General features: G+C 44.1%; 2 protein-coding genes across 3 annotated transcripts; both read left to right on the top strand.

Moving 5' to 3' along the window:
* The first annotated feature begins 2,563 nt into the window (after positions 1–2,563).
* On the top strand, positions 2,564–4,735 carry LOC146854976 (uncharacterized). 2 transcript variants are annotated; one of them, XM_085652426.1, is made up of 2 exons: positions 2,564–3,326; positions 3,443–4,735. In XM_085652426.1, the coding sequence occupies exons 1-2, from the start codon at positions 2,676–2,678 to the stop codon at positions 4,091–4,093; spliced, it is 1,302 nt and encodes a 433-aa protein (XP_085508552.1). In that variant the 5' UTR covers positions 2,564–2,675; the 3' UTR covers positions 4,094–4,735. The 2 variants fall into 2 exon arrangements, with proteins under 2 accessions (XP_085508552.1, XP_085508553.1); XM_085652427.1 differs by having other exon boundaries at positions 2,565–3,326; positions 4,154–4,735.
* Positions 4,736–5,972: 1,237 nt separating this feature from the next.
* Positions 5,973–11,525, top strand: LOC146854975 (uncharacterized). Its single transcript, XM_085651065.1, has 3 exons — positions 5,973–6,669; positions 9,652–9,789; positions 10,054–11,525. Exons 1-3 carry the CDS (start codon positions 5,973–5,975, stop codon positions 11,523–11,525), a joined length of 2,307 nt encoding a protein of 768 aa, XP_085507191.1.
* Positions 11,526–12,738: the final 1,213 nt, after the last annotated feature.

Here is a 12,738-nt window from a genome sequence, read left to right as displayed (position 1 = left end):
AAGTTGGTCAGCTAAATCATTGACTTTTAGCCACCATGAATTGAGTCGCCATGTTCCCTTTCCCTATCTGGGTGACATATTATTAATTCTATGGGAGAATGACTGATAGACCCCCTGTTAGAATGCAAGTGCTTTCCAACCCGGTCACCTTTGTAGTCAATACGTAAGTGGGAACAATAGGGTGGTGAGTGAATTGTAAATTGCTAGTCTGTCGTGTGCCAAGATCCACTGAGTCCCTGCGTATTTAATATATAAAGAAGTGCTGTGAACCTGGATGAAGCTGTAGGGTGTCTTGTGTTGTACCTTTTGTCCATCACAGAATTAATGTCGCCCACGATAACGTCATCCCCAGTGCGAATTCTGACAACAGATTAGCGAGAGAATGTAGTGTGATGTCTATAATGGTAGAAGGGACATAAACAATTATGGGCGTCCAGGGTTGTCCATCTAGCAGGTTCGTCACCATGATATATCCACCCACATCATCAGTTGAAACTGCTTTCACCACTAGTGGAAATAATTTCAGAAGAAGGGCTGCATCCCTCCTGGATCCCCAGGTAAAGCCTGAGTTATATAACCTGTCATAGGCAGGTTTGCTAAGAATCGCGCAATTCATGCCAACAGGTATGTTGCTTGTAGTAATAGCTTGCTGCTAGGCCAAGTCCCTAAAGGTAGAACATGACTGCCCCTCTCTTGTTTTTGTTATTAAACTTACTAACATTCCATAACATCAGTTGATATTGCCCTTGTACATTACTTTGTATGGTAATGGTTGTAGTGGAAACATAAGTGTGGCACAGCTGAGGCTACCCTTGCCTAAAATCCTTAAGCAAACTATATATGCAACAATTTGACCCTTTGGTCCCAACTACTGCCCTCCCTACACTTCCAGCCCAGAAGTATCCATCGCCTAACTTTATTAAGCTCAACTCACCATCACACTCTTCTGTAGGGATTAGCCTTAAGATCACCTCCCTGGATCACCAGGACAATTTCAAGAATGTGACCTTTCCCTAAATGTGCCCATAACCTTACCTTAGCTCAAATTTCAGGGGCATATTCACAATGAAGTGACGGAGAGCGGTTTTAGGCTTGTTGGCTTAACCCCGCACTCCGCCTCTACAGTATTTAAAAGAATACGGTGCAGCCCTGCATTTCTCCCTGCACTAGCGCTAATTGCAGCTGTCTAGCGCCAACGCAGACAGAATGCAGCACACATAGAAGTTGCAATGTGCCATTTTTTTTTAAAGATTGTTCATGTGCAGGAAGGGACACCTGTACATAAACAATCAATGGTGTTTTGCTGATTCTTTGTGTGCTGCACCATGCAGCACACATAGGAACAGCAAAAACGAGGAAAAATAAAGCATTTCTCCTTGTTTCGCAAGGGCAAGACCAGGTTTTTTTTGGTCTTAATTTTGGCGCTGCCTCATATTTACACCACCCTTGTAAATATGGGACAGCGTCAAAATCAATGGATGTTGCGGTGGAACACCCACTGCAACACCCATTTCCCTTTTCTTTCACGCTAAGTGAAAGGGTGCCTTATTTACAAAGCAGCGTTTAGCCACATTAAGTGTTTGTTTCAGTGACCCAACCTACCACATTTCATAAGTTCTGGCGCATCAGGGTGCCATTTCTTCCTACTGTACCGATTTTAGTCTCAGAGGCTTGTCATGATGCTTGAATTGTCTGCAGTATTAGATTTGTTGATTATTTGGGGTCCTTTGAGAGGATCATGGGTACAACTACCGCAGCTGTGGCAGGTCAGGATGCAGAGGTATTATTTTTGTCAATTTCTCTTCCCCTGCTTTGGGGCAGCAGTAGACTTGTCCGTCGCTAGCATTAGCCACAGCTGCCTGCATTAAGTTTGGCAATTTCACTCAATTTATGTGGTGTCGTCTTTGTTGCTAGTTGCACTTTTCCACTGTGCATCTCCACAGTCACAGCCAATGAGGAAATAATGAATAGCTGCATAGAGCTGTGGGGCCTGACAGCAAACAGGAAGCTGAAGCCCCTTGCAGCAACACACCAGGCCTTGTATCACAGGCGTCACAAGCAGTCACGAGTTGGGCACGCAAAGGTAGGAATGCGAAGTCTATCTTCTAGGCTGTTTTAATCTGTCCTGTTGCATTCATGTTGTGACCTCCTCTCCAGGAGGACAAACTCGGCACAGCTCTTCCAGGTGCACTCCCGACTCATCGACACCATTAGAGCCTCAATCCCATAAGCCTTAAAGAGATCTTTGTTGAATACACCCCCAGTTCTAATTCTGCATCTTGACTGAAAGCACAACAGTAGTATAGGTTGTATACTACTCGTCACCATGTATTTTTTGACAGGTGGCCACGCCCCTTTGACCACGCCCCTTTGGTCCGTGTGTCTATATTGGACGCGTTCCAAGTCTGCTTTTAATCGGGGTTTTAATCGGTCCTTATAACGTATTGATAAGATTATAGCATTTTATTGTTTTATAGGTCGTTATTTTGTGAATCATGGCTTATAAAATGATACGGCGATGAAATAAAAAAAATAAATAAAAAAAAAAAAGCGTATAAAACGATAAGTTAGGATTTGTGAATCAAGGCTTATAAAATGATACGGCGATGAAATCATAAAGCGTATAAAACGATAAGTTAGGAATTGTGAATCAAGGCTTATAAAATGATACTGCGATGAAATCAAAAACGTATGAATCGACCACGCATGCAGGAGGGTTGCTAAGAAGTGGGGGTAGTGTGAAATACGAGTCTACAAACATACCGCGGGGCGTGTCTAGTATGTTCACAGAGGATATAAGCCAGCATTCCGAGGACCGTGTGTTAAGAAACCCCCGCTTTTTGCCGACAAAGAAAAGCTCGAGCTTTAAGACAACTTTGAGAATGTCTTGCTCTAGCGTGGAAGCGGGACCCCTTGGAGAAACTATAACAGCGATGCTGAAGGAAGCGGCAAATGCTGCAGACGACGCTGCAGAACTCGACGATAGTGATAAGGAAAATTGCGCGCCAACAACGCCTGCGGGTACTACGTCGGAGATGTCGTCGGCGATGCTGAATAAAAAGCCCGAGACAGACGTCGAGGCATCGGCTATGCCGAATATAAAGCCCGAGACCGGAGCCTGCGAAGAGGCGGTTGGTGGCGTTGCTAAAATGGCGAGCAATACCTCCGATGCTACAGACGGCGGTGGAAGAGCGGAACCAAGTGAAGATGACGAGGGTATTGACCTGCAAGAGCCTGAACCCGAGGACTCCAGCGACTGTACAGAGATGGATTCCGGAGAAGAATCTGTAAACGAAACAGAAAAGTGCGAAGTTGGAAAACGAAAAGTAAGTACGAACCGCAATTTTTCGGCAAATCCTCTGGGGTGTTTAAGAGCGTGATGATGAGGCGTGTAGTTGTGAGGAAGGCTGAGGTCGAAAAACCCCTTTTTTCTTTTTATCAGCAAAAGAGAGGAGGAGGAGCCCCAGGCGACAAAACCGCTAGCACGACTATGGAAGTCACACAGCCATCGCTACGTTTTTCATGTCTCTGCTGCTCAAGACAGAAAAAACTTGCCGTAACGCATAAAAACTGCAGCTGTAAGCGCTTAGACGCAATTGTACAATTTTGTCGTGGTGAAAGTTGGAGCACGGATCGATATCGCGGACTTTTGACAGCGATAGCCGCGATCATAAAATTGTGCTTAAAGGCGGGGTGGTACGACGAATGCGAAGGTTGTAAAATTGACGACCCGAGTCAGTTGCATCACGACTGTCTCACGACGGGTGATGAATATGAAGACAGTTTGATACGGAAACTATGTTACAAGCTGGACCCCTATAAGATTATGGCGACGTTGGGGGCGGTCTATGGCTTGAAAGAAATGTCAGTACCCGAAGATTGTAGTAAGATGATTGCGAATGTTTTAAAGTATATTAAGAGAGTACAGTCCCCATCAGAGCATGTGAAAAGTATGTATGAAGCGGGTGATGAAGACATACGCTTGATAATGAAACAGCATTTGAGAAGGAAGAATTACCGTAGATATTTTAAGATCAAGTATCTTTACAGGAGTTTAAAACCGAGGAACATGACATTTCTTAATGTAGAGTAAATGAAAACATGATGATCTTCGCGATTGCTACTATTATGTATGTGTGTTTTTCCGTTGCAGGAAAGTGTGTTTCGACACATGGTTGAGATCGGCGTGCGACCGAGCGTTAGATGCCTGGAAGACGCTTTTTATTTTCTGATCAGAGCAAAGATGGCGTACCCCAAACCAGTGTTTCGCCCGACCGCGCTATGTCGTAACAAGCGATGTGAAATCATCGAAGAGCTTGAAAAAGAACTGGGTCAGAAACCTAGAGGCTTTTACGACGTTGAAAAGAGCAAAATCTTCTTGGGCGCTGACGACGTGCTCGAAGATTGCATCGACAATTATATCAGGCGGACATTTTGCACCCTAGGAACTACTCTGAATAAGAAACAGTTTTTCAATTTCATGAATACAATATCTGATTTGTTTTGTCGAGCCTTCTTGAAGGGGCGTGGGGAGGATGTAAGAAGACTGGTACCGTTCATAGCTAGCAAAATCCAAATATTGATTCTACGTCACGAGTTTTTGAGAGCATTGTGTTAAATATCTATGTTTTTATCGTTATTATCGTTTATAGCGCTGTACATTCCTATATTACCAGTTTAAATCATACACTGTTTAATTCGTGTGTTATTAAATAATCTACTATTGTAAAATAAACCGGCTTCTAGTTCTGATTATTTGATAAAGAAAAATAATAAAACAAAAGTGAATTAATAGAATAGGGGGGCGGGAGTAGGGGTTGCGGTATTTTAGTTCAAGAAGCGCTACGATGCAGAAGCTTTTCAAAAGAGTTTATTACAACCCCTCGAAAGTTGGTAGTTTTGGCGGTGTAGAAGCCTTGTACAAGGAGAGCAAAATCCACAACGACGGTGTTAAAAGAACACAGGTACGCGACTGGTTATCGGGCGAAGATGCCTACACGCTACATAAGGGGTCGAGAAAGCGCTTTCAAAGACGGCGTGTGATAGTCAGCGGCTTAAATCATCAATGGCAAGCGGACCTTCTAGACGTCCGTGAACATGCCGCGGTTAATGATGGTGTAAAATTTATATTAACGGTGATAGACGTACTGTCAAAGTATGCATTCGCCGTTGGCCTGAAGGAAAAATCGGGGAGCTCGGTCACAAAAGCCTTTGATTACATTTTCAGCAGCGGGAGAATTCCTAAAAAGTTACAAACAGATAGAGGAAAAGAGTTTGAAAACAAGACGCTAAAAGCTCTGCTGAACAAGTATGGTGTAAAACATTTTGTTACAAACAACGAAGTGAAGGCGGCGATTGTAGAAAGATTCAACAGAACTCTCAAGGCACGAATTTGGCGGTATTTTACAGCGTACAACACATTTCGTTATATAGATCGTTTACAAGATTTTATTGAAAGTTACAATCATAGCTATCATAGAACCATTAAGACGTCCCCTGTAGAAGTATCCCCGCAAAATGAGTTGAAAATTTGGAGAACTGTGTACGGGTCCGTGTTCACCAACAACCCTGTTTCAAAAAACACTCTCAAAAAAGGTGATCATGTTAGGGTATCTAGATGCAAGGGGGTATTTCAAAAGGGGTATGAGCAGACTTTTACAGATGAGATCTTTGTGATAGACAAGATTTCCAAGCATTCAGGCGTTACAGTTTTTAACTTAAAAGACTATGCTGGGGAGGAGGTCGAAGGGTGTTTTTACAAAGAAGAGCTGCAAAAAATAAAACAGGATCAAGATCGTGTGTACCGTATTGAGAACGTTTTGGCAAAGAAGGGGCACGGGGCACAAAGACAGTGCCTAGTTAAATGGCGGGGATGGCCTGATAAATTTAATAGTTGGGTCTCTGAGAGTGAATTAAAGGATATACAAAGTCTACAACAGCGGATATAGGCATTTAGGTACCGCGGAAGCGCCATGGAGGTCGGACCTTTTTATCTGACGCTCCCGAGTAACGCGTCTTTGGACACTTTCCCTAATAACAAAATTTCAAATTTTACGGTGAAACTAGCAAAACCTATTCATCTACAAGGAGATTGGGAGGTGGCCCTAACAGAAATTCAGTACCCGCACACGTGGGACACTTTTGAAACAGAGGATGTTAGATTTACGGTGGTACGCAAGAAGGAAAGCGCCCACGAACTTTCTTTCCCGCCGGGGCACTATGACAACATACGAGACATTGTAGAAGTAATGAATAAATCCATTGGTAACATATCGGAACTTGTTGACCTTAGATTAACGTATGAACCACGACTTCGAAAAGTGCAGTTGAGGAATGCTCAAGACTATGGTATTTTGGTGCGTGAAAAACTGGGGAGAGTGTTGGGGCTGACGCCTAACGTTCACCACTCTTCATCAGCGGGGAAAGCCTACACGGATGTACACGGCGGATTTTATATGATGTTTGTATACTGCGACGTGATAGAGCATCAGAGAGTGGGGGATAGCTACGTGCCTCTCCTCCGGTGCGTGGAAATCACAGGCAAGAATAATAGCATGATAAACATCATTTACACCAAAAGAGATTATGTACCGATCAGCAAAAAACATTTTCACACAATAACTTTGGAACTGAAGGACGATTTGAACACTAATATAAGATTTAAAGTGGGTAAAGTCATAGCGAAGCTTCATTTCAGGCCGCGACGTGGTGAAGTGTACTAGAATAATGATTTTACCTGAAAATTACGGCGACGCGTCGCTCTATAGGGATTACTATAGAGCACAAGCCGGCTCAGGCCTCCCGGGGTTCCACGGGGCACCTATTATGTACGGGGCGGGTGTTGGCGGTATATTCAGAAGCCTTTTCAGAAAAGCAGTACCGCTTTTAAGAAGAGGGTTCCAGTTGGTAAAACCGCACGTGAAAACCGCTGCAGCAAATATTGCCCGAGACGTCGCAGGGCACGTTTCGGGGGCGGTGATGAAAAAGTTTACCAAAACGGGTCAAGAAGGCTCAGGTTTAATCTATCTCGAAAGAGGAAGGAAGAGAAAAAGGGGTGTATCACTAAGGGGGCCGCCCGCGTTCCTTCAAAGCGTTGTGAAGCGCCGGCGACCGGCTCAAAAGAGTTCGCTTAAGACCCGGAGAAGACACGGCGTCATTTGGAACTGGGGGTGTGGCTAGAGAATATTTGGGTGTGCTGCAAGTTGCTGGGAAGTACGCATCAGACCGACCCTTCTTTGTGGATCGTGTAGAGTATTCGAAAGGCTATTCTATGCTGGCTTTCGATCTATGCCCTGACAACGACGTGGGTGGCGGCCATTTTTCGATACAAAAATCAGGCAATGTACGTCTGGAGCTCCGTTTTAGCGCCGCTCTACCGTCTACTATAAACCTTCTGATTTACGCTGTCTTTCAGAATGTTATACAGATTAACCATAGGCGAGAGGTGCTAATCGACTATATGTGATGAATACGTGGCAACTGGAACGTTTTCTCGCCAAAGACGAGACGGCAAAACATTCATTTTTAGGTGTATTCGCAGCTGACACTCTACCAATGTATCTGGGTAATCGCCAGCGACCGCTTCATTTAATAGTCAATACAGACGGTAAAGATCAAAGGGGTCGACACTGGTTAGCAATATTTCTAACAGAAAAGGACTCTGAGTTTTTTGACTCCTATGGCGTGCCACCAAACAGTTATCTGTACCCCAATACCATATGGCAATTTTTAAAAAGAAACACTTCAGGCCTAATAACATTTCATGAAAACCAGATTCAGGATGATGTATCATTTACCTGCGGGGCACATTGTTTGTTTTATTTATTTCATAGATGCCGTGGTGTAGACTTTGAAAGCATTTTAAAAATGTATTCAGCTGATTTGAAGGCAAATGATGCTCTAGTAACAAGGTTTGTGTTGAGGCAATTACGCAGATTGAAAAGAGGCCGTGTAAATAACAGACCGATGCAAAATTGTATTTCATTCACTGATAATATACATGTTTACAGTGTTTATGATAACTAGCAGACATCCACAAGGTCTATTTTACGCTCTCATTGGACTTTTAAAATCATATTTGTACCGAACATTTTTACTCTGTGATATAAAATGTATCTAAATAAATTGCATGAAAAAAGCCCTTAACTTTACGTGTCGGTCTGACTTTTTTCAGCACCTAGATGCCACGTTAATGCACCGTGGTTTATATTCATCCTGAAATGCTTAGACAGGCTATTGTCCGCATATGGTGCCTGGTGTGCTGTCGAGGTTTGCAAAAAATATGAATAAAAAAAGGGGGGCCTAACTTTACGTGTCGGTCTGACTTTTTTCAGCACCTAGCTGCCACGTTAATGCACCGCTGTTTATATTCATCCTGAAATGCTTAGACAGGCTATTGTCCGCATATGGTGCCTAGTGTGCTGTCGAGGTTTGCAAAAAATATGGATAAAATAAGGGGGGCCTAACTTTACGTGGCGGTCTGACTTTTTTCAGCACCTTGCTGCCACGTTAATGCACAGCTGTTTATATTCAACCTGAAATGCTTAGTGGATTATACCGTTTAATTCTCGACACACGAAGACATACGTGGTATTGTGAGTTGTGGCGGGAAACTGTCGGGTTTTGGGTATAAAAACGTGAGGTCTGCAAGAACATTCAGGCTGGAGCTCTCAGGAAAGCTACGACGCTCCAACCAACGGCGCTGGTGACACCTTCATTCTCCCACCACATCGGGCGCTTGAAAAGCTGAAGCCCCTGAAAGATTTCACCACCTGATGACTGAGCACCGTTTCCATTTATGAACATGTCTGAGGACCAAGAATTGTTGGTAAGAAGATTGTTTTATGTTTTTTATATAATCCTCTAGCTCTTTTTGAAGTTGCGCTTCTATTAGCGTCATCTCTCAAAGGTTAAATGCTTTTTTATCAGGGATGTAAGCTTTTTTTCCGGCTCAGACTGTCACACTAAGACGAATTAGACCGAAGTCCCGGGCAATGTTCTAACATGTGGTTCTAATTAAGTCTTTCGCTCCTCTGTCAAAAGGTTTTAAGCAATAGATAAAATTAGGTGAAACTCGGGGTGTTTTGAATTAACTGTAACTGCTAGTCAGGAACCGTGAAAGATGCATAAAAAAACAAAAAGTGTGTGTGTGTGTGTGTGTGTGTTTGCGTTTTTTTTTTTTTTTGTTTTGCCGGACCCCGTCTGAAAAATGCTCTAGCATGTGGTTCTAATTCAGTTTTTCACGTCGTCGTCAAAAGACTTTTAGTACTGTTACAGCAGCTGGCATTTTAAGCAATAGGAAATATGACATGACTCTCGGTGTGTTTAGATTTTGCACATGCTCTTACCTCAAAGACTATCTGCTCATTGATCCGTGTTTTTAAGTCAAGGACTAGTCCGCCTCCCTGCTTTACAGATCATGATTTAATAACGCCCGAGGTCTTAAATAATGTCACTATATAGCCTGGGGCCAGCGAGCCGGGGTTGAGCTGCGGCTTGAAAAGCAGCTAATTTGACAACTAAGGTCTGGGTCTATTTCTGCGGTCGTGTGTGTGTGTGTGTGTGTGTGTGTGTGTGTGTGTACTTTTGTTTGCATGAGCTTGTAAATACGTATAGCGGTGCTTTCAAGTAATTTAATTTAAACCGATATAGGAAATGTGTTACAGCTGTTTGCATTTTTGTCTTCGCAGGAAGTGGCCGAGGCGGCAGACGCACTTTTATTCGACACTGCGCTTGAAGGCCCTAATCCTATCGCAGCCAGTCAAATTTGCGGCTTCAGCGCGCATGCTGGTAAGAATTAATTCTCTTTTCTACTGGTAGTATGTTCTACCATAGACCATGCTGATGTGCGCGTGCTTGTGCGTGTGTGTGTGTGTGTGTGTGTGTGTGTGTGTGTGTGTGCTTGTGTGTGTGTGTGTGTGTGTGTGTGTGTGTGTGTGTGTGTGTGTGTGCTTGCGCTGCCACTCTCAGTCTAGTTGTAGCACTGATGACTATTGAGGACTCTTCCGACTGTTCATTGCTTGAATTAAAATTGTGTTTTTTGCTCTTACTTAGATAAAACTGATGATGCAATCTCCATCCAACACGTGCAGCAATCAAATACACAACAACCGGTTGTACAAAGGAGTTCAAGGTTGCCGCCTGACGATCTGAAAAGCAAAGGTCAGAAGCGTAAAGAAGCGAGGCGGCGAGGGCCACCACAAACATTGCAGGGTGGTTTTGGGGGGAGTACTGTTGGGGGGCCTGCATTGCATGAGTTTCCACCGGTGTCTGTAAATGGTGGCGGTTTGAGAAAGAGACACTCTGGCTGTAAAGAAAAGGGTGATCAAAAGCGCAATAGGAAAGCGAATGCTAATGATAACAATTCTGCTACTCTACAGACCTTCCAGGTTTCGAATTCAAACACGCCTACCCCTGGTTGCGTTCTCCCCAGCCGAAATTCAGAACAGATTCTAGGTGTCACAACGCACCCTTGCAGCGATACTCCGGTATTAGTGCACCCCCCACCTACTCCTACCCCCAAGTCTCACTCTCAACCATCAAAGAACTTGCATGCGCAACCAGCAAACGCCATTATTCCCCCCGATGAACAAGAAATAATTTCGCTGCTTGACGATGATGACTGTTGGGGGGAAAACGCGAATGTACCCGTTCAACAAAACAGATCAAAAGCAGGGCCAGCTGTACACAGCGAATGCTCCAAGAACCCACGCTCACAAGGGGGGTGTCACACAGATGTTACAATAGGAGGAGGACCCGCCATCACCAGTCCCCCAGTAAGGTTCGCACCAGGTGCTATTCACCATAATTTAAAGACTGAAATTGCCCACAGTGCTGCAGCAAACGGGGCGTCCGCAGCGGCGCTACAAGCTCCTAGACATAACCCCACACCACCCCTAAACATTACCGCAGTAACATCAGCATGCCACGATATTTTACCTTTAATAACAAACCTTAGGGGAAGCACTCTTAACACAGCATCTATCTGCGAAGCTATTATTTTTGCTTTAAGTAATCGTGATACAGTAGCTCAGATACAAGCCATTGAACGCATCAAAGCTGGCATCGTACGTATACAGCAAAATTTAGAGAAATCACTTTCAGCTGCTTTAGTAACTGCTCAAAATCAGCTCGAGACCTCTGTCTCCTCGCGCGCCATAGATGATGTCCTAAGTGTCAAAAAACCACTTAACGTTGAGATAAAGACACCACTTGACCCCCGCAGTGGGGCTGCTGCTGCTGCTGTTAAAGCTTCACTTCCCAGCGACGCGGCTGTACTTCAGGCAATTTACGCCATTTTTCCCCTAATAAATACCCTAGAAGGATTAGGCTTGAACTCTGCACCCGTCAGTTCATCCGTTTTTAATGTTCTACGTGTACAGGAAGCTTCCGGACATATCGGCGGCATAACAGATGTCAAACTAGCAGTAGAGGACGTGATCCAAAATACTCAGACTTCGCTCGCATCTATTTTAGCAGATGCCCAAGCCAACCTTGATTCCTTGAGTCTCGACTCGGGAAACTGATAATGACCCCCAAAGAGCATAGGTCGCCGAGAAGGTCTGAAACTACAGTCGCCAAACGTAAAGAGAAATGGTTAGCCGCTAAAGTAGTCAGAAATCGGTTAGCCAAAAACCTAAAAAGAGCCAAAAACCATTTGAGAAATATACGCCGTAATATTCAAAGCAACAATGGGTATTTACCACCGAGCCCCACGCAGTTAGAGCAAACACCTCAGAGAACAGCTGTCGCTTGCGATAATTCTAGCATCAGTAACAACCCTGCGCCGGTGTTTTTAGAAAGCGTGCGACAATATCAAAGAGTTATCAAAAAATTTAGAGCTATAGAATTTTATGAAGAATTTCGTTTTGTCAATCTTCATCTCATAGATTCTATTAGACTGGCCCTAGAAGCGGTTATTAACTCTATCCAACTGCTGCTGGACCAAATGGCCCCAGACATAGGCCCCAACGATTATGTACAAATTCGCCTGAGCGGCGGTGGTCTGGCTAACTCTTTTTACACTCGCAGGCTACCGCATCACGACCTAGATGCCTCAGATTTCTTAAACAAAATTGTTGACATGATGAATAGCAATGCAGAGATTCTGGGGTCACAAAGTTTAACACTTGTTGTGACTGTGATAAAAAGTAGGGGCGGCGGTGCCAGACGGGCTCTAAATTCTGTATTGTTTACTAAGATCATTCAAAAGAAACGTCGATGGTTGATTGATTTGAACAACACAGCTGGAAATTTGTGCCTGGCGGGGTGTTTGGCAGGGTTATTGGCTCACGGTCAATCTACGGATAGAACGTTGACAGAGCAGGCACAGTTAATGCACGATGCCCTAAACATCCCCCCAGATACGGATGTCTCTTTGCAAGACATAGAAGCATTTGAAAATTACTTGGGTGTGACGATTAAAGTATTATATCACGAAGGCGGCTGGCGTTATTTCACCAGCGGTACCGCCAACAAATCTAAAATTCTCTTTGTTCTTTTACATGAAAGCCATTTTTACGGTGTGAAAGATATAAAAAAATTCCTCGGCGCTAGGTATTACTACGAATATTGCCATTCGGCCTATACCCACAAATACAATCACTCGTGCGCAGACTTCTGCAAAGCGTGCGTTACGAACGATTGCCATGACATTGCCAACGATCTCCAAAGGTGTCCGCGGTGTCGACTGTTTTGTCGTTCTTCGGAGTGTTTAGAGCGTCATCGTGCTTTAGCCGT

This window comes from Triturus cristatus, chromosome 4_1 (genome assembly GCF_964204655.1).
Source record: "Triturus cristatus chromosome 4_1, aTriCri1.1, whole genome shotgun sequence".
In the NCBI taxonomy this organism is placed as follows: Eukaryota; Metazoa; Chordata; class Amphibia; order Caudata; family Salamandridae; genus Triturus; species Triturus cristatus.
The sequence above is the reverse complement of the archived record's forward strand: the minus strand, read 5'-3'. Positions and strand labels throughout refer to the sequence as shown.

What these genes read in the sequence shown, in the direction of transcription:
- LOC146854976 (XM_085652426.1), top strand. Translation starts at nt 2,676, where the DNA reads ATGAAATCAAAAACGTATGAATCGACCACGCATGCAGGAGGGTTGCTA. An exon ending in GCGAAGTTGGAAAACGAAAA is followed by an intron (nt 3,327 to 3,442) that starts GTAAGTACGAAC and finishes TCTTTTTATCAG; the next exon opens with CAAAAGAGAGGAGGAGGAGC.
- LOC146854975 (XM_085651065.1), top strand. Translation starts at nt 5,973, where the DNA reads ATGGAGGTCGGACCTTTTTATCTGACGCTCCCGAGTAACGCGTCTTTG. An exon ending in TAATATAAGATTTAAAGTGG is followed by an intron (nt 6,670 to 9,651) that starts GTAAAGTCATAG and finishes AAACCGATATAG; the next exon opens with GAAATGTGTTACAGCTGTTT. An exon ending in CGGCTTCAGCGCGCATGCTG is followed by an intron (nt 9,790 to 10,053) that starts GTAAGAATTAAT and finishes GCTCTTACTTAG; the next exon opens with ATAAAACTGATGATGCAATC.